The sequence below is a fragment of the Plasmodium berghei genome (genome assembly GCF_900002375.2).
Source record: "Plasmodium berghei ANKA genome assembly, chromosome: 14".
NCBI classification, from domain to species: Eukaryota; Apicomplexa; class Aconoidasida; order Haemosporida; family Plasmodiidae; genus Plasmodium; species Plasmodium berghei.
Genome location: NC_036172.2, coordinates 2,401,603 through 2,428,224, shown reverse-complemented (window position 1 = coordinate 2,428,224; position 26,622 = coordinate 2,401,603). Strand labels below are relative to the sequence as shown.

General features: G+C 20.9%; 9 protein-coding genes across 9 annotated transcripts; 4 read left to right on the top strand and 5 right to left on the bottom strand.

Annotated features, from left to right (window-relative positions):
* Positions 1-714: 714 nt before the first annotated feature.
* On the bottom strand, positions 715-2,667 carry PBANKA_1464500 (ATP-dependent RNA helicase DRS1, putative; the record flags this gene model as incomplete). Its single annotated transcript, XM_034568033.1, has 1 exon — positions 715-2,667. One exon carries the CDS (start codon positions 2,665-2,667, stop codon positions 715-717), a length of 1,953 nt encoding a protein of 650 aa, XP_034424471.1.
* Positions 2,668-3,846: 1,179 nt separating this feature from the next.
* PBANKA_1464400 (conserved Plasmodium protein, unknown function) lies at positions 3,847-5,229 on the top strand (the record flags this gene model as incomplete). Its single annotated transcript, XM_034568032.1, has 1 exon — positions 3,847-5,229. The coding sequence occupies one exon, from the start codon at positions 3,847-3,849 to the stop codon at positions 5,227-5,229; it is 1,383 nt and encodes a 460-aa protein (XP_034424470.1).
* Positions 5,230-6,029: 800 nt separating this feature from the next.
* On the top strand, positions 6,030-7,471 carry PBANKA_1464200 (thymidylate kinase, putative; the record flags this gene model as incomplete). Its single annotated transcript, XM_034568031.1, has 7 exons — positions 6,030-6,103; positions 6,234-6,316; positions 6,396-6,504; positions 6,617-6,707; positions 6,822-6,930; positions 7,118-7,227; positions 7,391-7,471. 7 exons carry the CDS (start codon positions 6,030-6,032, stop codon positions 7,469-7,471), a joined length of 657 nt encoding a protein of 218 aa, XP_034424469.1.
* Positions 7,472-8,229: 758 nt separating this feature from the next.
* Positions 8,230-10,050, bottom strand: PBANKA_1464100 (coronin; the record flags this gene model as incomplete). Its single annotated transcript, XM_034568030.1, has 3 exons — positions 8,230-9,678; positions 9,832-9,923; positions 10,014-10,050. The coding sequence occupies 3 exons, from the start codon at positions 10,048-10,050 to the stop codon at positions 8,230-8,232; spliced, it is 1,578 nt and encodes a 525-aa protein (XP_034424468.1).
* Positions 10,051-11,055: 1,005 nt separating this feature from the next.
* On the bottom strand, positions 11,056-11,732 carry PBANKA_1464000 (conserved Plasmodium protein, unknown function; the record flags this gene model as incomplete). Its single annotated transcript, XM_034568028.1, has 3 exons — positions 11,056-11,199; positions 11,335-11,381; positions 11,519-11,732. 3 exons carry the CDS (start codon positions 11,730-11,732, stop codon positions 11,056-11,058), a joined length of 405 nt encoding a protein of 134 aa, XP_034424467.1.
* A 1,927-nt stretch (positions 11,733-13,659) lies between these two features.
* On the top strand, positions 13,660-15,282 carry PBANKA_1463900 (HSP20-like chaperone, putative; the record flags this gene model as incomplete). Its single annotated transcript, XM_034568027.1, has 8 exons — positions 13,660-13,724; positions 13,911-14,012; positions 14,304-14,385; positions 14,502-14,561; positions 14,645-14,724; positions 14,853-14,891; positions 15,050-15,116; positions 15,226-15,282. The coding sequence occupies 8 exons, from the start codon at positions 13,660-13,662 to the stop codon at positions 15,280-15,282; spliced, it is 552 nt and encodes a 183-aa protein (XP_034424466.1).
* Positions 15,283-16,290: 1,008 nt separating this feature from the next.
* On the top strand, positions 16,291-17,634 carry PBANKA_1463800 (conserved protein, unknown function; the record flags this gene model as incomplete). Its single annotated transcript, XM_034568026.1, has 1 exon — positions 16,291-17,634. The coding sequence occupies one exon, from the start codon at positions 16,291-16,293 to the stop codon at positions 17,632-17,634; it is 1,344 nt and encodes a 447-aa protein (XP_034424465.1).
* Positions 17,635-18,879: 1,245 nt separating this feature from the next.
* Positions 18,880-23,688, bottom strand: PBANKA_1463700 (DNA repair protein rhp16, putative; the record flags this gene model as incomplete). The annotated part of the gene is made up of 2 exons (XM_034568025.1): positions 18,880-23,351; positions 23,502-23,688. 2 exons carry the CDS (start codon positions 23,686-23,688, stop codon positions 18,880-18,882), a joined length of 4,659 nt encoding a protein of 1,552 aa, XP_034424464.1.
* A 1,129-nt stretch (positions 23,689-24,817) lies between these two features.
* PBANKA_1463600 (transcription initiation factor IIA subunit 2, putative) lies at positions 24,818-25,536 on the bottom strand (the record flags this gene model as incomplete). Its single annotated transcript, XM_034568024.1, has 2 exons — positions 24,818-25,213; positions 25,402-25,536. The coding sequence occupies 2 exons, from the start codon at positions 25,534-25,536 to the stop codon at positions 24,818-24,820; spliced, it is 531 nt and encodes a 176-aa protein (XP_034424463.1).
* Between the last annotated feature and the right edge of the window lie 1,086 nt (positions 25,537-26,622).

Here is a 26,622-nt window from a genome sequence, read left to right as displayed (position 1 = left end):
CCTGTCACCAATTAAAACTATTTATTATTAAATTTAAAAAGATAAATATTTAAAAAATAAAAAATATCAACAATTTTTTTTCCTATCTTTTTAAACCAAATTCTTTTAATTTGCCATTTTAGTTAAAATTTTATTACAATTTATACATTTTTTTTTCTTTCAATTCCAAAAAAATCATCAACATTCTACAAAAATCATGGAACGAAAAACAACCAGTAATCATATTTCTATTGGCTAATTTAAATGCATATATATAACCTATATTCAATTTCATATATTTCACATAAAATTTGAAATATGACTACAAACAAATATCAGTAATTAAAAGCATAATAAGTGTAACTATTTTAAGTATATATATACTTTTTTTTTTCTTTTGAGTTAAATAAAAATATTATGACCAGACAGTATTTCACTGCATGATCAGCGCAAAATGAAGGATAAATAAAAAAAAATAAAATATATACACAAAAATAAAAAAGGCAAACTCAAATTGTGGTTTACAAAAATACTTGAAAAACATTACTTTTAATAAAATAAATAAATATACAAACTAATAATTATTTACAAAGATTGTATATAAAAAATAATTGCAAAAATTTTTAAATAACTATTTTATCACATATTATCTTTATCAATGGGTTTAATATATAATTATGTATGCATACAAATGTATACATAGTTATGAAAATGCTTTCAAATAAAGACATAAGATTATTTTCGCCTTTTATTCATATTCCTCCTATTTTTATTAAAATTTTTATGAATTTTAAAATCACCTTTATGATCATTTTCATCCTCATTTTTTTTATTCCATTTTAACTTATTATTCTTATCTTTTTTATTCGGTAAAATATTTAATTTTAAATCTCTTATAATTGAACGATAACTTTTTAGTTTTTTTTTCACATCTTCTTCTTCGACCTCTTGGTCATCTAATTTTCTTTTATTTCTATTTTTCTTTTTAATATTGTCATTATTATGTTTTTTACCACGATTATTATTATCACTTTCATTTTCTTTAATGCTTTCTTTTGCTTTATTTCCATCTTTATCTAAATGTGCTTCTGATTTCATTACCCCATTTTTGAAATTCATTTTTCTCAATTTGGATTTTTCTTTATTTGATATAAACCATGTTTTTCTTGGTCTATTATATATTTCATCTTTAAATGTAATTAAGTTTTTAATTTTATTAATCGAAATATTCGATTTTTCTATTTCTTTTTCAACATTTTCATTCTCCAAAATTTCTTTCATTTTTTTATTATTTTTTTTTATTATATTATCCCAATATAATATTTTTTCTTCTGATATAACTCTTTTATATATTTTTGAATTATTATTTTTTTTTACACCTTTTATTATTTTTTTCACATTTTCCTTTTCTTTTGGTAAGAAAAAAGTACAAGAAGTTCCTTGTTTTCCTATTCTTGCCGTTCTACCAATTCTATGTACATATTTTACCACATTAGCTGGCAAACTATAATTAATAACATATTTTATATGATCTATATCTATTCCTCGGGATGCTAACTCAGTACATAATAAAAAATCAACTTCTTGATTTTTAAATTTTAATATTGATTCAATTCTCTTTTTTTGCGTTAATAAACCATGCAATTCTTCACATTTAAAATTAAGTAATTTTAATAATATATACATTAAATGTGTTTCTTTTCTGGTCTTAAAAAAAATTATGCAATTTTTTTTATACACCTCATTACATAAATGTAAAAGAGTTGCTTTTCTATATTTTTCATTAATAATATTTAAAAATTCTTGATGCAAATTTTCAGATATTTTAAAACTTTTTAAATTCTTATTCATTTGTGTATTTATATCTCCTTTACTTTTGCCATCTTTATTTTTATTTTCAGATTGAATAAATATAGGATTACGTAATGAAAAATTAGCTAGCTCTTTTATATCTTTTGTTAATGTTGCTGAAAAAAATAATATCTGTTTTTTAAATTTACAAACATCTAATATTTTTAAGCACTCTTCTTTAAAACCTAATTCTAATAATTTATCTGCTTCATCAAAAATTACTATTTCTAAAAAATTTATAAAATCATTAGAAGAATTTAATAATAAATCTAAAATCCTACCAGGGGTACAAACAAATATATCTTTTTTTTTTTTATATTCATTTTCTTGTTCCTTTGGATCTATACCACCACAAAAAAGAGAGCAAGTTATTGGAGAATATTTTGTTAAATTATTTATGACCTCATAGCATTGCATAGCTAGTTCCCTAGTTGGTAAAAGTATTAATGCTTTTGTTATACATATACTTTTTCTATTTTCTTTTCTTAATTTTATATTTGGACTATATAATAATCTTTCTAACATTGGAAGTACAAATGCTAATGTTTTACCTGATCCAGTTTCAGAGTTAGCTAAAATACTTTTTCCTTCTAATGCTAATGGAATAACATCTTTTTGTATATATGTTGGATTCTCAAATTTTAATTCGTATAAAACTTTCAAAAGTGGCCTTGAAATATGCAAATCACTCCAAAGAGTATTTTTTTCTATCAATAAATTTTCCTTTTCATCATCTTTTCTTTCCATTTCTTCACTCCTTTCTTCATTGTTTATACATTTTATGTTTTCATTTAAATTACTACATTCTTTATTTTCTTTCTCAATTTCGTTTTGCATTTTATTTAATTTATTTTTTCACGTTCTTAAGATCTTTTCAATTACAATAAATCGCGCATAGGCATATATACTACTATTTTGCGTTATACATACAAATTTATATTATATAAATTTATCCAAATCTTCTTTTATTTACTTTATATATATAATACTAAACTATCCTATTTTTAAAATTTTTACATTATGTTAAAATATTATAAAGGCAAAAAAAAAAAAAAAAAAATATAATATATATATAAATATATAGAATATGAATAAAAATTTAACAACATAAGCTCTTTAAAATTATTATATTTTATATATATTTAATTACAATCCCCTATTCATAATATATGTATAATTTATCTTATTTTTCAATTTTTTTTCGTATTTTATAAATAAGTGATAAAAATATTATATATAATATTCAATACTTCAAAATTGACATTTCATTCCATATTTCAAAGCCCATTTCGGGAAATGATATATAAGAAAAAACAAATAAGGCAAGAATATTTAACATATAAAAAATCCATGTATAATTGAAAAAAAAATATATTTTTTGTCCTAGATTTTCAAAACTTAGTAACTTATATTTTATAAAAATATACTTAATTTTGTTTATATAGTCATATGGTTTTCACAAAATAAAAAATAGTGTTGGTTGTATCGAACAACCACTTGTATATATTTATATTTATTTTTTATGTATAATTTTAATCCTCAGTTGACTTATAAACATATTTATTATTTTTTTTTTACATTTAATAATTTATATATTTTTGAAAATATTTATAATGTACAAGTAAAGTTGTCCTTAATTTTGTAATACTACAAAAAATAAGAAACGATGAAAAAATCAAGTTATGCTTATTGCAAAAATATATACATTGTGTGATATTACTTTTTTATTATTTTATATATACAATTATCACACATAATTATTTTATAATATATTTTTTCAAAAAAAAAAAAAAAATGCAACTCTACCTCTTTACATATCCTATAATTTACAAGAAAAAATGTCTATTTTATTAGACTACTTACAAATTGGGAAATTGACAAAAATATCAAATTAGTAAAAAAATAATCCAATTTCTATAATATTATTTTCAAAAATAGTGTATATAAAAAGAAAAGAAAATATACATATATATATATCCATAGGCATATCCTTTAATAAAAAGTTATATGGAAATAATGGTAAAATATAACAAGGGATACAAACGCTCCCTACAATTTATTCAAACAAAATTATTCACTACAATTACAGATAAAACAAACTATAATAATAAATATAACAAAATTTTGACAAATAATATGAATATAAATATTAATGATTTATTCTCAAAATATGTTAAAATAAAAAGTATAAATAATTATAATTTCTTTTTTTATGGTATATTACATGGCCAAATAGAAGGGAAAAGTTCAAGCGGTAAAGATTGTTCTGAATTACTTAGTAAAATAAATCCTCATTATATATTTTTAGAATTATGTGAAACACGATTAAATAAATTATTTTTTACACTTTCAAATAAAGATAAAATAAATAATTATCAAAATAACAATTATTCAAAATTTACATATTTACCGCGAATACATAACGGATTTATGCAAGGCGAATATTTACCTATACTTGAAAAATGTATAAAAAATAAAAAATTTAATTTTTTTTTATTTGACCGAAATGTTAATACTATAAAAAATAGGCTAGATTATAATCTTTTATATGATACAAAATCTTATAAACAATTTTTTAACTATTGTATTGAGTCTATAGCATTAAGACATTATCCATATAATGTTTTTATAAACCTCTACAAAAATTATGCTTCTAAAAATGACATAAATAAAAACAATTGTATTACTGAAATACAAACCCCAAATAAAAATTATATAAATGATATAAATTCAGAGAAAAAAGAAACTATTACTAGCAACAGTTTCAATACTGAACTTTATTCAGAATCACAAAATGAACAATTCACACATTCAAATTCACAGAAAATTGATGATAAAAAAAAAAAAAAAAAATATACAAACAAATACCATAGTGATATACTTGATGAAGATTCAGAATGCTTAAAAAAATTGGGCATATTAAATATTTTAAATGAAAGATTAAAGATTCTTTCAAAATCGACTTATCATGTGTTAATAGATGAAAAAGTTAAATATGGAGCATATAATATTTGGTGTTCTATATTAAATAATGAAAAAAATTTTTTTGAAAATCAAGAAAAAAAAAATATCATTATTATATGTAATGCTAATATACTTGAAAAATTAATTCAAGAATTTAATATAGCATATTTCAATATCTCTAAAAAATATACAAATTCAAAAAATAAAAATTGTAATAATAAATCACAATTATTAATATTTGAAAACCCTTATAATTCTTATAATGATAATATAAAACCACATTGGCCACTTATATTTATTAAATATTATATCATCCCATATTTTATTCTATATTTTGTTTTAAACACATCTTATAATATATTTTCTTGGATCTATAAATCAAATTTTCAAACAAACCCTCCACTATCACATAATATCTTAGACATTAAGGTGTAAAACTATTTTTAAATCTCAAAAACAAAAACTCATATATAAATAAATAATTCACTAAAATAATAATATTAATCATACTCTATATACAAACTATATATTTTCCAATCAAAAGAGACAATTTTTTTTTTTTTTCGTTTTTAAGTATTCAAATTTTTTATTATAATTAAATCATTATTACAAAAATAAAAAATTAAGGGAAAATATAGATAGAAAAATGAACAAATTAAGTTTTCCCTATATATATAAATACATATAATATTTTTTTTAAGAAATATTTTAAGGGAAAAAATGTGCATATTTTATTTTTTTTTAATATTTTATCTCCAAGTACGTATTTAATAACACCTTTTTATTCTTTTAATTTTACCTTTTTCTTTATTATAAACTCATAAAGTATCAATTTAATTTATATATATTTTTTTCCATTTTATCATTTCTTTTATTTTTTTTAAATTATCGAGCATTTCACGAAATCACTGTTGCGTATTTATTTTTCATAAATCAAAAATATCACAAATACCTTGTGTTTTATTAATAATGTGAATATATCTGAATAATTTTTAAAAATTTAAATCAAATATAAACTAGCTATATACTATAAAATAATATAAACCATATATCTATATCCTCGTAATTAATTACAATTTTCTATATACCCCTATGTGCCCCATTTAATAATATTTATTAACATATCTTTTGTATTGTTACATATATATATATATGTGTATATTTATCAAAGTGTAACAATTCAAAACTCTCTTAAATATGATAATTAATTTTTTATATTATTAAAAAAAATAAAAATGGACAATTTAAATGAAAATATTAATACCAATTTTAAGAAAGGAAATTTTATTGTATTTGAAGGAGTTGACAGGTATGTAATTGAATTACTCATTTTTTAAATTTTACACCAACTTATATATTCTAAAAAAATGAATGTCATAATCTTTTATTTAGTTAATTATCTTTAATTTGCTAGTATATTTTTGTTTTAATTTTATTAGATCGGGAAAATCAACACAATCAAAACTGCTGGTTGAACATCTCAAAAATAACAACATTCAAGTTCAGTATTTGTGTTTTCCAAGTATACAATATTAAAAAGAACTAACTAAAAATACACATAAATAAAAATAACAAAATTATAATACCTTTTTTTATTTAAGACAGAGAAACCACTATTGGAAAAATAATTGCTAATTATTTAAAAATGGAAAGTACCTTTTCAAATGAAACAATTCATTTATTATTTTCTGCAAACAGATGGGAAATGATGTTATAATTTTTTTTTATTTTATACTTATTAATATATATCACTATATAAAATTAAATAACTCAACCATATATTTAAATCATATTCATATTTTTTTTGTTATAAATATTTTAGGGATCAAATCAAAAATTTGCTTATAAACGGTATATGGGTTATATGTGATAGATATGCATATTCTGGAGTAGCATATTCGTCAGGGGCATTGGTATTATTAAATATCTTCATGCATATTGTATATATATATACATGAAATGAATAACTTATTTAGTCTCCTTTTGCTAACATTTTAACGATTTTAACGTTTTTGCTATTTTTGAAGAAATTACCAAAAGAGTGGTGCATGAATCCAGATAAAGGTCTCATAAAACCTGATGCGGTTTGCTATTTAAATGTTCCCCCTACTTATGCAAAAAATAGATCGGAATACGGTATGCATATATATATATATATATATATATATATATATATAAAGAAATAGATAGAAAATGCTTACCTATTGTTAATTTATAAATACTCACCTCTGGTGGGTTCTCCTTAAATACATAGTGATATATTTTTCTCCCATAATATTTGCAATAATTTTTTTTTAATGTTACAATTATATACATATTTCAGGTAAAGAAATTTATGAAAAGTTCGAAATTCAAAAACGAATTTATGAAGCATATGAGCATTTTTCTAATGAGGATTATTGGATAAACATAGATGCAACAAAAAGCATTCAAGTAAGAAACCTCAAAATTATAGCTAATATATATATAATGTGACAAATACTAATAAACTTTCTTTGAAATTTATAAAATATTTATGAAAAAAGTATTTATTTACATTAACATTTTTTTAAAAATTCATAACATATTAATAATCTCGATTCCCCACATTTTTTAGGAAATACATAACACCATAGTTGAAGAAATTTCAAAAATGTGTTCTTCCAAAAAAAAACAACTTGAATATTTATGGTCTTAAACCATGTTAATTATTTTTATTTTTATCATCACATAATTATACATATGTTATTTTTCATAATTTCAGTGAGTAGTTTTCTCACAGTTTTTAAACATTAATCTGAGTTATTTATTATGCTATAACTTATTAATTTTTTTTTTTGTGTGTCTATTTTTTGTATAAAACTGTAAAAAGACAAATTTATTATTATTATTTCCATTACTTTATACAAAAGTATAATTATTATTTGTTTCAAATCGAAAACACATATTCACTATTATTTTATTTCGTGAGTTTTCTTTATTACAAAAAAAAAAAAAAAAATATAACCATAATACTGAACATCTCAAAATCGTGACAACATTTTATAAAACAAAAACTGGTTAAACCTAAAGATTCTCATTTAAGTAGAGGTTGCATAAATTTATTATATCTTGAAAAAACAAAAAAAAAATATATAACTAAACCTTTAAATTACACAAAAAATTATCAGATTTTTAAGTTTTCCCATGTATGTTTCTAACAATTTAAAGGTGCATAAAAAAACAGTTCATCATTTTCTGAATTTTACAAAAGGGATTATATAAAATATATCATTCCTATTTAAAAGTAATTAAAACATAATTTTGAAATTAAAGATTCGATCTCCTCATTGTTTATTTTTATATCTGTAGATTCTATTTATTCATTTCATCTTAATTCCTTATATTATATAATACATTGTTATATTAATTTGTTTTCTTCTTCCTACATATTAATGTAAATATTACTATTAATAATTAATTAGTTTTCGCAAATAATTTTTTACATGTTATAGTGCCTAAACATTTATTTGAATTAGTATTATATTCAATTTTATTAAATTCAGATGTTTCAGTTTGAATATATTCCTCTTTCACTTTATCACTAATTACACTATTTTTATTTTCATCATTATCTTTATCTTCAATAGAAATTTTTGTTTTTTTATTTCCTTCATTTTTATCAGAATCATTAATATTAAATGACTCAGAACTATTATTATTAAATTCAATGTTATTATTTTTTTTAAAAAATGTAAATCTTTTAGTAAACTGTCTAATAATAAAACTTTTTTTATCTAAACAAGGATCTCCAATAAGTATACTATCCATAGATTTTGGTACACTCTTAAATTTTTTTTTTATTTTTATATTATCATCTGTTAATTCTTTAATATATATTCTCTTAATTTCTAAATTATTACCATTTATCCAACTTTTAGAACTATAATTAGGATCATGCATAATTATAGGGGGATATAAATCTTCCTGAAATATATTTGGATTTTTTCGTGGTACATAAAATGATATAGGTTTAATGCTTTTATCATTTTCATTTTTATATATTCTACCTATTTCACATTTATATATATTACATACTTGTTTTGGTAAAAATCCAAACGATTTAAATGGTAAACATGATTTATATTCATTTATTTTTCTTAAAACACCTTCAGAATTTTGATAATATCTACAATTCCCATCCCCTTTACCAATTATATATATAATTCCTATACTTTCGTCATAATGTGGTAATAAAGGAGCAGATGCATTGTCTATAGAAATTGTACATAGAGGATCTGATATATTTTTAAGATCCCATAATTTCATTTCTCTCATATAATTTTTAGAAAAACCAGTACTTAATATATAATTCTCATTTCCACTATATCCATCTATCCATATATTTTTTGCACATTTACTTCCACTATGAGCATTAAAAGTTGTACATATTTTTTCTTGACGTGGATCTATTATATGAAGTTTTTTATTTAAACAGGTTGCACTTAATAATGCACCACTACTATTCCATTTTAATGATGTTAATTTTTGAGGCATATTTATACTAAATGCTTTTTTTTCATTTTCAATATCCCATATATTTACAGTTGAATCAAAACTAGATGAACATAAAATATAATAACTTAGTGGATTCCAATCAATTATTGTTACTTTTTTTTTATGTCCTTTTAATATACATAAAGAATTTTTTATTTCTTCTGATTTATCTTCTTTATTACATACCTCCCAAATTCTTATAGACATGTCTTCTGAGCTAGATGCAATAACTTCGCTATAGCATGGATTAAACTGAATATCTAATATGTTAGATGTATGCCCTTTTAATTTATATACAGGTGGATTTCTGTACATATTTTCTAATTTTATAACTCCTATTACTCCTCCCCCTTGAACTTGCCAAGGTGTCTTTAAAAAAAATAAAAAATAAAATATATATATATTCTTTTTTATAACTTAACAATTTTTTTAAGTCAACATCTTCGATAAAAAATTCAAATATCTCTCAATTTATCGAAAATGAATAAAATATGTTTTATTTTTTTATAGTTTATTTTTTACTGCTATATATTCAGAACTACATGCTATTCCACACGATTCGGTAATTCTCGTGCAGATTCGCAAGTCATCAAAGCCACTGTTCCATGGATCCGCTAAAAAATAAAAATAATGGGGATATGTATGTACATATAATTTTAATAACCCTGTCAATTTTACTCTTTTCATTTTTGTTATTTTCTTACAATACAAGTTTTTGATACAAGGGACATCATTCACCATTTTGGGTCACAAAATATTTAAAGTTTGTCAAAAAATATATAAACAAGTACATACATTCCCCACTATCCTTAACTAACCATAAAGAAATTATTTTTAAAAAAGCAAACAAATAGAAATAGACAACTTTGGGTATTACATATATTTTTAACCTTTAGTTAAATATTATCTATAAAAATAATATCATTAACAAAACTATTAGTACTAAAATAATCCTTCAAAATCGCCTAAATATGCTCTTAATTTACATTATATTTATTATATATAGAACAATTCTATTCAAATACAAGTAGACATAATTTAATTCTTATTTTTTGAACTGTTTCATCCATATATGTCCATTTGCACAAATTAATAAACTTCCTATTAAAATTATTCCTTAAAATGAGTTGAGCCTTTTTTCTTATTTAGATCTTAATCAAATATTATTTTTTAATATGTGCTTTGGAAAGGGTAAATAAAATTCTAGTTTTTTTTTTTAGCTACCACTTTGAAAAATAAAAAGAAAATATTATTTTACACACATTAAATATTTCAAATAAAATATACATATTAATATATTTATTATAGGACTTATTAATTTAATACTTATACTCATGCACGTCAAAAAAATAAAAATGTTAATTTACTAATCTTATAACCATTTCTACTTATAAATTGCCTTTTTTATATTTTAATTTCCCTTATTTTTTTTCCTTATTAATTTTATTACCAAAACAAAACAACTATATTAATTACAATTGAAATAAGAAGAAAAATTTATTTTTACATTTTTTTAAATTAAACTAAAAAGTAGTTAAAACAGCAGTTTTTTATGGATATTTTATTTTCTCTATACATGGGGTTCTTTTATATATCCAAAAAATTAGGGGATCATACACACATATATATAAACATATTTAGTATAACTTATTTTTAACTTTCAAAATATTTTATAAAAAATTAACAAATGAAACATACCCCCAAAAAAATATATAAAAAACAGATAAAAAATTACAAATAATATAATTAAAAAAAATCATATGGTTTGTAATCTTTATCAACGAACTTGATGTATAACGATATTGTTGTAATGCTCATTAAAATTATTAAAATGTAACAACTCAAAGAAACATAAAGATTTCCCTTTGAAATTATTATGACTAGTGAATCCTTTTATAAAAAAAAAAAATATATATATATATACTCATATAAATAATGTTTCATATATGCAATATATTAATTAATACACAAATGTCGATATGCATTCTTTTAATGTTAAGGATAATGTTTTTTTATAAATCATACTATTGCTCCCCAAGCACAAATTATTCCAAGTATACAAAAAATGTAATCTAAAAAAAAAAAATATAAATATATATTTCAAAATATATTTATATATGTATTCATATTTTAACGTAATATAAAAGGTTATATAAGACATGTATCCATAAAACAGTAATTTATTATTTATAAAATATATTCTATATACTTAATATAGTAAAGAATCTTTTGGAATAGTCATAAATTGTGTAATTGCTAATTTGATCATCGTCTTGATATTTTAAACTATCTCGATTATTATCATAAACTAACTTTGAATCTTCTCTATTAAATGAACAGCCACTACCAAAATTTGTGCTCTTTGTTTTTTTGGATAAATTCAAAATTCCATTGAAATTAAAATTACCCTTTTCTTTTTCCATTTATTATTTTAATACTAATTCATTCAAAGTTTAAGTATAAAATGCAATGATACACAATTACCCATCTAATATAAATTATGCATAAATTCAATTTTAATATAATAATGCATATACATAATATATTATATATCGAAAAATACTAAACACCTAATTTTTTACCAATTTTACTTAAGTATAAAATTGTTAAAATCTTAAATTTACAAAAAATATATATTATTTATTATTCATCTATTTATATAGTAATAGTTATATTTTTTTTAATTCATAAATAAATATATATTATATAAAATTGGTATCTAATCAATTACTGTAAAACATAAATGTTGGAAATAATTATGTATATTATTAATAATACTATAGAAATAATTAAAGTATTTTTTTATTAATATAATTTTAAAAAATATAAATATTAAGCTGTATCTGCATACAAAATTGAAAAATATAAACAAAATTTCTACCAATATATATGAATAAATACATGCATACGCTTAAAATTAAACCCTATGATAAGTTTCAAATTTTAATATATTTTCATTTTTAAATAAACATGGTTAAAGTTACAATTCTATATTTATTTATAAAAATATAATTTATAAACATATAAATTTATAAAAATAATGCGTATATAATAAGTTTTATTTATTTATATGGATATTTTTAAATGATTAAAAATAATGTTTCATAAAAAAATATTAAAAATTCCTTCATTATATATTTATATAAATAACACTACATAGTATTTAGACAAAATCAAACTAAAAAATAATAATAACAAGAAGAAATTATAAATTATTTAAATTTATAATTATTATCATAAAAAACATTAAAATATAAATATCAATAAAACACCATTAACAACACTTGGCTATCTTAAAATTGTACAAACATTTTTCTCATGCAATAACAATTAAAACCTTCATTTCCTTATAAATTAATCCAATAATATATATATCAACCAATCAAAACGATCAACTGCTATAATTTTAAATATTATGAAAATCGAATAATAAAATAGGAGTAAAATAATATATCATATATATATATATATATATACCTTTTTTATAAATAACACTAAGATGAGTTATATTATAAGCATACAAATAAAGAACATATATAACACTTTCTAAATTAAAGAATTACAAATAAGACAACTGTAACATGTTTCAGTTTTCATTAATCATATGCTCTTTTAAATGTATAAATAAAAGTATGATAAAAATGAAAATATAAAAATACACAGTTTTTAAGCTATAAAATATAATAGGATTTATCATTTTTTTCTCTTTTTGATTTTATTATTTCTATCCCTCTACAATTTCAATATCATCGTCATATGTTATCTTTTCCTTAATCCTTTTTAAAAAGCTCTTGCTAATCTTACACAATTATTTCATTATTAAATTTGATAAGTTAGCATTTAACCATTATTTTTTACTATTATTTTTTTATATTTTTCCATATCTATAATATTATTTTCATTTTATTATCATTATAATTTTATATATTGCTATATAATTTTTTACTAGCTTTTTTCTTTTTTTTTCATTTATATTCTAGCTAGCGAAAAAAAAAAATTTCAAGTATATGTACATTCATATAAATATAAAATTTGCACACACTTTTTAAGAAAAATATATTAATTAATATATGTGTATAATCATACTTATTATAGAATATTTAATAACCTAGCAGTTGTTAAAATATTTATATGTTTTATTATATTTTGATTATTTAATGATAATAATGGTAAAATATAGAATATATCATTTCCCCTTTTTTTTGTAAAACTATTTTTATCAAAAAAAAATACACAACTAATTTATATCCCATTTTAATAGCTATAATATATTTTTATATATGCGACATTATATATACATTTTCATTCTTGTCTAAAAATATTTTCATATACTAATAATATAATTATAAAATGATAAACATCATATACCTGATAATGTTATTACATATTTTCATATTTGGATCTTCAATACAACAGTAAACATCTTATTCAATTATTATTATTATTTTAAAATATTATAAATTTTAATTAAAAAAAAGTTCAAGGTTTTCGTATATAAGGGTGTCACATATATATTATGTATTATTCACAAACCAAGTATATTAATTAAAACCCAGATAATTTACTATCGTTTTTTTTCATCTTTATTTGATATTTTCCAGAAAAGAACCCCCAACTGTTCGATGGGGGCAGCATTCCCACAAAATCACTTTGATGGTTTTGATTGAATCAATTTCAAAACAAGATGTTAAATTTACAGAAAAGTTATATTTAAAAATAAATAATTAATTGATGATTAAAACATTTTTATTTCAAACGTGATATTTCATTAGTTTACACCATTGAAACATATGCACATATATCGAAATATATGGATTTGCTGTGCTTTTTAATTTACATTCAACATGTTTCCACATTAATTGTTTTAAAATCCATTAGTTTTTATTCGTTTTGTTATACTTTCAAATTAGTATTTACCTTTTATTTTTGACGAATTATAACTAATGTGTTAATATTATTATATTCTTTATTTATATTCCCATAACCTCTTATAGTAATATTCACATATCTGCTACAAATAAACATGGAGAAGACGTAGAATTAAGCTTAGATTTATTAAGGCCAATAATACCTGAGGTTTTCATCATTTTTGCAATAAATCCAGTCAATTTCACACCCCCATATGTAAATAAATAAATATATATATATATATATATATATATATACATTGCTTTATTCAAAACCTTATGTAGAAATGTTCTTATATTCATCTCTCGAGAGGATTAAAACTGAACATTCAGAAGAAGAGCCAAGTTAGCTACGCATATATATACTGTCTAACAAATTTTTATATTTTTTAAATAAATTGAATCTTTGTATTCTTTTTCTTAATAAGGAGCCATGTTGGAAACGTTTGACAAAAGAAAAAAATCTCAATTTTTTAATCAAAGACAAAAGATTTGGAGATCCCAATGAGTACCAATTAAACAAAAATAAAATTCACTAAAATTTTTCATTTTTATTTTAAAATTATACTTCAACCAAATTACTCAACCAACTGTTTTATTTTATTTTATTTTATTTTATTTTATTTTTCTATTTAGCTGCGAAGATGCAAAACATATATGGCTTTTGGATTACATGTAAAATCACACATTTTACATATCCATGCATTTTTTTATAAAATAATTTTTATGAACCGTTAATGCACATACTAATTTTTGTTCAGATAAAAATTGTATGAACTAGCAAATACGTACATATATATGCACACACATACATACCTTCATACCAACCTTAGGTTTTACAAAAGGAAAACAAATCCTATCAAACAAAATGAATCAGATAAAAAAAATGATCCAGTTCAAGTAATAAATATATATGATACTAAAATCATACAATTTTAACAACCCTTTCGCATTTAAATATGTTTATTAATTTATTATTTTTTTTTTATTTATGTTTCATCATTTTCAGAATATAATTGACAATTTGAAAGATTCACAATCACATTTTTCTATACATGAGTTTTAACATAAACTAATAAAAAACATATTATATATAAAGATTGATGCATATAGGAAACATAAAACATTATAACATATAGATTATACTAATTTATTTCTATATAAAAAGTATAGACATTTTAAAAAACATATATCAAAGCTAGTGTAATATAATTTAATACTTTTATGATATACATCATTTATTAGAACAATTGTTCATACCCTTTCAATTATATATATATATTTTTTTTTTTTTCTTTTTTTTACCATTTATAATACCTATTAAATAAACAAAACATATTGCATATCATCTTAAATTATTGTATTATTATTTTTCAACAAATAAATAATTCATCTTATTTACCATTTTAAAAACATATCAAAAGTTACATTATGACTAGCATAAATTATACATATAAGTATATATAAGGAAATATAAGATAATGATTTCAAAAAGATATTTCTGTGCCCAATTTATCCGTTAAAAAAATATAAATTTTTATGGGTAGCACAAAATATATATATTGAATTAGCTAGCAACTATTTTAAATATGCAATTGTTTATAATAAAAAATATTTAAGAAATACAATCTATTAATTTAAAAGTTTTACTAAGAAATAAATAGCAACAAAAATTATAATTTATTTTTCCGATGTTTGTGGTTTTACGACCTTTTTCACATCAATTTATATTACATATCTAGTGCTAATATAATATATATAAATATCTCCCATATATTACATTTTATCATATATATAAAAGTAAAACAAAAAAAATTCATAGAAGAATTAAAAAAAAATATTCGATTTAATAAAACCCTTAAAATAATTATATATAAATATCCCTTTATATTTTTTATATAAATATGTATTTTATATAAAGCAATAGTTTGCTCATAGGATGAGCATCGAGATATTAGAAAAAAATTAAATCACAGTTTTTGTTTCCTTTTTTTTTGTATTTTCATCTCTTTTCGAAATGTTTATATAATCCTTTTTGTTAGACTATATATAATCAAAGTTGATAAAAATTAAAATGGGAGAAACATGGAAAACAAAAATATTAGATCGGATTAAACAAAGGAATATAAATCAAAATGAAATATATGAAAACATATTATTTTCTTATAATTTGTTAGTTGAAGAAAAAAACAAATTGTTGGCAATTATTGCATCATTTACTTCAGATAATATTTATATACGAAATAATCAAAATGTAAACCTTCTATCATATGAACACAATAATATAATAAAACATGACATAAAATATCATAAAACAAGCACAAGTGATAATATGAATAAAAATTTCAGTTATTCTCATATTACTAACCTATTAAATTTTTCTAAAAAATATACAAGTATTTCTCCAAATAATAAATATTTGGATAATTATGAAAATCTAATTAATACAGAAAATTTATTAGAGGCCGTTAGAGAACGAAGAAAAAACGAAGAAATTATTCATATCCTCAGAAATGACTTAAATGAAAAAGAAAAGCTTTTAAATCATTTAACAAAAGAAAAAAAGGCATTAAATAATTGTATCATTAAAAAAGACAAAGAACTATTTAAAAATAAAAAACAACTATCAATACTAGAAAACATTTTAAATAGAAAAAAACAAGAAATTAAATTATATGCAAATAACAACAAATCTTTAAAATATAAAATTCAGTTAAAAGAAAGACAAAACATAAAACTTATTAGAGAATATCATTATTTAAAATATACATATTTCAAATTACTAAAACAAATATATGAAATAAAAAATTATACAAAAAATATGGATAAAGAATATTTCTCATTAAGAAATGAGCTACTTAAAAAAAAAATACAAAATGAAAATCTGCTTAAATATTTATCGGCATCAAAAACACTCTACAAAAATCAATTAAAAAAAATACAAAAAATGCAAATGAAAAATAAAACCAAAATAAAATCAAACAAACACACAAAAGATAAATTTATTTTTTTTAAAAAATATAAATTCTATGTATTCCTTTATTTAAACAAATTGCATTCTGCAAAAAATAAAAAGGATAATACAAAAAACAATAATTTATTATGCCATACTCCAAAGTCTTTTCTTATATATTCAAATGATCATCTTAGCACTACTACTCAAAACAATTATATTGATGAAGTAAATCAAATATATGATGGAACGCCAAGCTTTTTATATACATCAAAATTTCCTAATCATTCTTTTGAAATGATGGGAAAACATATCAAAAATAAATATTCTACCTCAAAAGAAAAACAAAATGAAAAATTCCACAACAATAATTTAAAATTAAACAATCTTGAAAAGAAATATGACATTCTATTGCCAAATGATATGGATTATAATATCGTTGTAAATCATTTCAAAAAAAAATAAAGATCAAAATATTAAAAAAAAATACCACTCGATTTTTCATTTTATAACAATTTAAATCAGTTTAATAAATATATAAAAAATTGTACAGCACAAAACTTAGTAATAGTAATAGCAACATTTGAAAAAACGAGGTATCAAAAGATATTTATCATAATTCGTATGTTTACAATCATAATATATTTTATAATAATATCATCAGGAAAATGCATGTGCTATGGCAGTAATATACATTCAAAAACTTAGGCCAAATTAATTATATTTTTTTGAGAAGAACAATATATTATTTAAATTAACATCACAAACCAATCTAAATAAAATTTTAAATCTAAACTCAAAAAAAATAAATTCATACTGATATTTGAATCCACAAATGATAATATAAATTAAGCAAAACAAAAAAAATACTTATCCAGCTTTTTCATTTAATACCATACAAGTTCCTCTAATTTGATATTCCATTAATTGTTTAATAAATTCTCAATGTATTGCTATCAATAATGACCTTTCTCAAATAAATAATACAAATTGAATTTTAAATGACAGTATGTTAGCTACCCAATTGATGTGAATTTCCCCATTTATCTAGCCACATATTTTTTTCTACACAAATTTGCCCATTTTTAGCAAAACTGCCTGAACAGTTAATGTAAAAATCATAGTCTTTGTATTTTTTAAGTTTTTTTTTATCCATTTTTTCACTTTTGCCTCATTTTTAATATATTTTTTTTTGTCATTAGCCAACTTTTTTATAAAATAAATAATATTTATTTTTGTTTTAAAAAATTAATCATTAATAATAGTTCAATTATGTATTACATTTTAAAAAATAAACCAGTCAAGATTAATATACAAAATTTTGGCATATCCATAATGTAAATATCTATATACACAAATACATAATTCCATATATACATAAAAATTAAAAATACATTTTTTGACAATATGCATTTTACAAATATCTTAAAAAAGCGAGTAAATAAAAAAATATTTGATAAATAAATGCCGCCAAAAAGCCATATCTATAGTCTTACAAAATATGTTTTTCTTCACGAAATTCAAATTAATTATATTTTTCACAAATATCCATAATTCTTCTTTATATACATTGAGTGGAAAATTGTGCCCCTTTTTAATGACTTAATAATATAATAAGATATGAATAACACACTCAGTTATATAACTTGTGAATAGTAAATGATACTGCTTATATAAACCATCACCAAAAATAATATAGACTTTTAATATTCATGCGTGGAATAAAAAAGCCAAATCTTCCTTTGTTAATTTTTGCATAGCACTTCCTGAATTACCAATAGTACAATCAAATACTAACTGTTTTTTATTTTGCAATTGTATAATCTTTTCTTCAACAGTATTTTCAATAATAAACCGAATAGCATAGACTGTTTTTGTTTGCCCTATACGATGTGCTCGTTGAATAGCTTGTAATTCTGCAGCGGGGTTCCACCAAGGATCTACAATAAAAATTCTATTAGCAACCTGTAAATTTAATCCCTCTCCTCCCGCTTTTAAACTTATAAGTAATACTCTTAATTGGTTATCATTATTAAAATTATATAAAATGTTATTTCTTGAAACCATTGACATATATCCTAATAATTTAGAACATATAATATTATTTTTTTTTAAATGATATTCTATTAAATCTAGCATAGAACAATACTGTGAAAATATTAAACATTTATCATCAGTATTATATATAACATTTCGAACCTCTTCAAAAATAGCTTCAATTTTTGTACTAGTTTGATATTCATCAGTATTAATTCTATTTATAAAACTCTTATTAATATGAGTAACTTCTTCTTTACATACAATAATTTCTTCATCATCTATTTTTTCTTCTTCATTTGCAAAGGCATTGAAATCAACAGTTAATGGAACATAACATACTGGGCATCCTAATGGATGATCTTTTATATTTTCGACATTATTTGTTAAATTAACAAATTGAGAATTTTCTCGATCCTTAAACTTAACAACCGAAAGCGATTTATAACTTCTGTTTAATTCAAAATTATTTTTACCTTCATTCTTATCATCATTTCCAAATACAATCATATTTTTATGATCACATTTTTCGCTATCTGAACAATTGCTCACAATATTATATGTTTTATATTTTGTTATACTAAAATTTTCATTATCTGTATTTTCTTTATTTTCTATTTCGAAACTTTCTATATATTGTTTTAAACAATCTTTATGAAAGTGATGATTACATTTTGTATTAACATTATTTTTTCTTGGCACATTTTCCAAACATATTCCACATACAAAATCATTTGAAATTGCTGGAATAATTGCAGAATTCTTTTTTATAAATTTACCAGAAGGATCGCTTAAAAATGAATTACCAAAAAGAATTAAATATGGATGATCAGCTGCTTGTCTTAATCTACTTAATAAATCAAAAATATGAGCATAATTATGTAAAACTGTATTTGATTTAACATATTTGTCAAATTGAGTTGTTGTTTTTTTATATAATGATTCATAAAAATCCTTTTCTTCATTTGATAATTTATCTTTTCTAATAGTAACTATTAATGGCTTCAATTTTATATCTTTTTCTCGTTCATTTTTTGTTCTTCTAAGTAATATTTCATCTAAAATTTCATTCCTAAGATAGAACATACTATTTACTCCTTCCCCATTATATCCAAATGATTGTATAGGTTTTAATATTCTTTTATTAAAATAATTAAAATGACACATTCTTGTATGACCACAAATACTACAATATTTATTATCTTTCATTTCGAAATTTATAAGTGAACATTTACAATCTTTTTTTGAACAAAAATAATAGGCATATGGATAAAATTCTAAAAACCGTATTAAACTGTATAATTCTCCAATCCGGTTTTGTAATGGGGTTCCAGTTAAACACCATCTATACCCTGAGCATTTTAAATTAAAAATTGATTGACTCGTTGATGCTATCCTATTTTTTATTCTATGTGCTTCATCTAATATTATTCTATTCCATTCTATTAAATGTAGTATACTTTCATCAAATATATCCGATCCTTTTTTTTTCATCTTTTTTTTTTTTATTTTATTTTTTTCAATAATTATTGAATCATATGACATGACACTATCACTGCTATTTTCGCTTTCTTCATAAATACTTTCGCTAGAATCCCCAATTTCGCTTCCCAAATAATTCACTGAAGAATCATCAGACGATTTAGCTACCCGTTTGTCTGACCCTTTAGAGGAAAAACCACCAGAAAATTTGGCTGACAATCTGCCTGACCCTTTAGAGGACAAACCTCCAGAAGATTTGGCAGCCAATCTGGGAGATGACCTAATAGAAAAATGCTCACCATTACTATTTTTACTACTTTCACTACTATATTTTTTCCTTTTTTTTCTGCACTGTTTAGAAAATTTGCTATTATTTTTTTGTTCTTTTTTAATTTTGTTATTTATGTCATCAATATTCTCCCTTTTTGTTATTGCACAAATACCAATAGTTTTACGTCTTTTACGATTACTTTTACCAGTATCCTTTGCCAATATATTTTCACTATCTTCCTTTTTAATTTTATCATTATCATGTTCTTTTTTATCATCTCCAGAACTAGTATGCTCATAATTCGAGTTTCTATAACTATTTAAGTCAATTGAACTTTTTTTACTGCCTTTTTTAATCATAGATTTACTATTTTTGTTACCTTTTTTCATCTTCTTTTTATTATTATCTTCAATTTTTTTCACTTCTTCTTCTAACTCATGTCTTATATACTTAGCTGATACTAGCACACGGTTTATTAATTCGATTTTTGTACCAAATACATGTTTGCCCATAGTTATTAATAATACTTTCAGTTCTCCCATATTTAAACTTTTAAGTTCATGATCTTCTATATTATTATTACTCAAATATATTTCTACTAAAACATTCTTACATTTATCATTCATATCTATACTATATAAATGATTTTTTAATACATATTTTATAACTATATTCCATTGTATTTTTTTTTTTTTTTTTTTATATATATCTTCTATACTTTTTTCAATTGCTTCTTTCTCAAAACCTACATTACATAAATCTATTACTCGGCTTGATGTTTTACGAAGCAAAGGAGAAAAAATCGATTTCTTAGATTCAGAACTATCACTTTGGGATTCTTTAGAACTCAATACTATAAGTTTATTTTCTTCAAACGGTACATTTTTGTTTGTGATTTTATTATTTTTTATTTTATCTAATTTTTCATCCCCTTTTCGTAATTCCATCTTTATGTTTTTATGATCTTTTATATTTTCTTTATTCTCATTTAAAATTTCTAAAAAAACATTTTTTGGAGTAGGCACAAAATGATCATCAAATTTCTTCATAGCAACAAGTGCTGTATCTTTATTTTTTTTTTTTCTTTTTTTTAATTTTTCAGTTCTAACGGCATTAGGTCCACAAAAATATTTTTGGTGTATAACTAAAGTTGATGGTAAATATAATCTACCACAATATTCACATGCTACTTTATGTTTATTTATAATTTTTCTAAAATTAACTTCTACCATAGCATATGATGTTATAACAACATCATATTCCAACAACTCTTTAGAAGATATTTTTTTATAATTACCATGAAATATATAAACTTTTAAAAAATCCTTTTCAACAAACTTTTCTATTTCTGATTTCCATTGCATTACAGCGGCAATAGGTGCTATTATTAGTGTTTGCCCATGTAACTCTTTTTCCGAATTATTATTTTTAAAACTCTTTCCCGTCTTAACTTTATTACTATTGTTCTTACTATTTCCCTTTTTATTCTTTTTATTTTTTTCAGATTTAGAAAAATATTTTGATTTTCTTTTCATCCCAAAACATCTATTCTCATCACTTTCAATCAAAATAATGCTTTTCTCTGAGCCTTCTTCTTTTACTTTGATTTGAGTTGTTACCAAATTAGAATTATCATCCATATTATTAGTATAGTTCGTAATACTATTTTGCTCCTTTTTTATACAAACATTGGTGTTTTCATCTTTTATGTTTTCTTTTACTTCTTTTATTTCCTTTATACCCTTTTCGCTATTTTCCATTCTATTAATTTTTTGGCACAATATTAATGTTATTGCTTGTATTGTTTTCCCCATACCCATTTCATCGGCAAGTATACCTCCTTTATGCTTTGAATTTTCCTGATTTATCATCCATGATACACCTTCTTTTTGATATTTTAACAATTCAAATTTAAGTTCCTTTGGTACATTTAATTCACAATTAATTATTTGTTTTTTTTCTGTTTTCATCAAATTATTTGAAAATGCAATATATTTTTCTTTTTTTATTAATATCTCAAAACTATTTTTTCCATCTTCGTAATCTTTTGCATCATATGGTTTAGTTATATCTTTTAGTTTTTCTTTTTCTTCGTCGTCTAGCTCATCATAATGCCCAAAAAATATTTCCCATTTTATATTTTTATGTATGAACTGTTCATAATTATTATGATCACTTGTGCAGGTAATTTCTTCACTATTTGTTAAATATTTTTTTAAACATTCCTTATTTTCTTCTACATATAAAACAGCATATAATATTTTTTTACTACAATCTAAGTGAACCCAACAACTAATGTATCCATAATTCCCTCTAGGGTCTTTGGATGGATATCCTATTCTTAAGCTTTTTTTTTCAATACATAGTCCACACACTCTACACCGACTAGCTTCTGAAAAAAAGAGAAAAAAAAAATATATTTTTTTTTTTTACTGGAAAAACTGCACACAATTATTCTACATTTTTATACACCTTCTGTTGTCCTCTTTTTCCAAAAACTCGAATTTTATCCAATCCACATATATTATTTTATTTTTCTTACTTGATTGGGCCCTATTTATTAATAATTTAGGAGTTAAAGCAATATCGTCTTTCTTTAATTTTAATTTTTTTACATATTTATCACCTATCCATTCATTAAGTTTATTTACATAAAAACAGTTTGCTTCAATTATTTCCTTATAAAGCCTTTCTTGCTTAGAAAATAATTTATCCAAACTATTATCCATATTAACTGTTAATATTTTTATTTTCGCTTAGCTATTTAAAATGAAACAAACAAATTGTAAAATCATTTATATAAATTCCATCTTATTAAAAGAGAAAAAATATACATAAAGAATAAAAGATAGCAATCAAAATAAACAGTAAAAGTTCAAATATCAATGTTAAAATTTATAAGTAAATTTTCAATTCTTATAATTTTTTCAAGGCGAAAGGAATTAATAATTACATGAGAGATCATCACATAAATCAAAAAAGTTTCACAATATTATATCATATTTTTTAAACTTCATATATAAATAAACAATTTATTTATTGCATATATAAAATGTGTATTAATACTTATAACAATATTTTAACATCGTTCTATATTATTTTTATTCAAAATTATCAAATATGTTCACTAATATATGTTATAATAATTAAACTGCCATGAGCATATATAAAATATGCACATCCCTTAAGCATACAATTACACTTAAATCATTATAACCACTTAAAAAAATATAAAGATTTTTTTAATTCATTTTTTTTTTAATCCGAATGTTATATCATTTTATATTTTGAGAAAATGTCGCAATTCTACATATACAATGAAATTACACATTTAACAACCTTATGAGAGCATACAATATATTTTTTATTTTTTATATTTTCACTTCGTAACCGTTATAATATTATTACTATATTTTAATTCCATATATATTCCATAAAAATTATAATAGAAAATAACATGTATAATATATTTATTATTTTCACACATTAATCATGCAAATAATAACTATTATGGTTATTTTGTCATCTTTACACTTAATACTGTATAACATGCATAGTATAATACAATTTAATTCATATGTCTATTTATAATTTTTTTATATATTTTTGTGTGTAATTTATTTATAGTTTCTTCGATGTTTTTTTAAAAAAAAAAAGGAAAACTCTCCTTTTTATATACTTAAACGAAAAAAATGTATTTCTATAAATTTTAATTTATAAAAAATTGAAAAAATATTTTTATATATTATTTTATTATAAAATAATTAGATTTAATTCTATATACCTAAATGCATTACTCAGAAAATCCATATATATATATTACAAAAAATTTAAGAATAAATTGTTTTGCAGAGAATATTAAATTGGTAAATTTTCAACACACAATATTTTTATTAAGCCATCATAATAAAAAAATATGTCATCATTTTCATTTTCGCTATATTCCTTATTAACTATTTTTGAATAGCATTTTCCAAAATTTGTAAAAAATTTTATATTATTATTGTCTATACACGATTTTAAAAAAATTTCTTTTTTATTATAAAAGGTTTTGTATGTTTTTAAATTTAATGGTAAGTAATTTTTATAATCCTTTGCGGTGTTTCTTGCTTTTTTATTTTTACTAATTTTAAATAAAGAGTTTTTAAAATAAAACGTCCAAATATCATTTCTACAATAATAACTTTTTAATTGACCTGCAATATTAACATCGGCTAGTTGGGTGGAATTTTCGTCAATTTCTTTTTTCATATTCTGCATAATTAAAATTTTAAATAGTGAAAAAATGGAGAGTTACAAACTAATCATTTTGCAATAAATAACCAAACAAACATACATATATATAAATAAATAACCAAAAAATATACATATATATAAATAAATAAAAATGAAAAAATATGTGCCTATTTTCCATTTAAAATGTAAATCCTTATTAAACATACCATACAAGCTTCCTTATAAATTTTTATTCCAACATCTTTTTCAACATAAAATTCATCTATCATTTGATTTAGAGCTTCTTTTAAAGATTCCAATAAAATGAAATTAGAGAATTTATCATCGATATTTTCTTCCATATTTTTAAATAAAAATGATAATTTATATTCAGTCCTTTTTTTCTGTTTTATTTAATTCACTTTATTATATAATATAAATTTTTACACACATATACTTAAATCCATGCACGGACAGTTATACTATTCAAATATATATATGTATATATTATCAAAAACATTATAATTCAAAATATATATATATAGTTCTACATACTTTATTCACCTCAATTTCATAATATCAACACTTCGATATGTTCTAACCTTCTATCATTCAAATAGATCCCCAATACACATCATATATATATTTATATTTGTGAAAAAACAATACTACAATATTTAATTATCATAATAAATTATTTATAGGAAAATACCATAAACTCAATTTTTTCGTGCTATAATATACATAACCCATACATTTTTTAAATTATTATTTTCATATTTTTATTTGTTTTTTTACTTATTATTACACAAAATTTATTACTGATAAATTATAAAAAATTATGCATAAAACAAAATTAGTACCATACATAAGCAAGGTAAACAACTCTAATATTTTATATCAAATTAAAAGTAGCAAGTTAAAAAGCTCTATCCACCAATCCATGAATATATCACATAACCATAATATATACTTTCCTTTGTATGTGAAAAATTTTACAAAAAAAAACCCGAATATCTCATATTAATAAAAATAATATATATTTTCCTTTTTTAGTATAAAACTTAATGTGCATTTTTAAATACGGAATAGTACACTATGACTTATATATCATTTACAATTCAACAGCCACGTTTTTTGCTTTTGTTTATTTTTATTTTTTCTTACCATTATTACTACTTTTAATCATATTTTTTATTTTTTAATTAACTTTTAAACATTTATAAATATATATATATATTCATTTTTAATTCTTTTTTTTTATGGAAATATATATAAATATATTACCCTTTTGAACGCCTTTCCTTTTTCTTTATGTGTAGAAATCTAACCTCTTCCTATTTAAACCATTTAAAAATAATATTTTTTAAAAGGTTAATCAAATATAGAATATTTTTTCTTTTTTTTTTTAAGCTACTTTTGCAAACAATAATTTGTAATATATATAG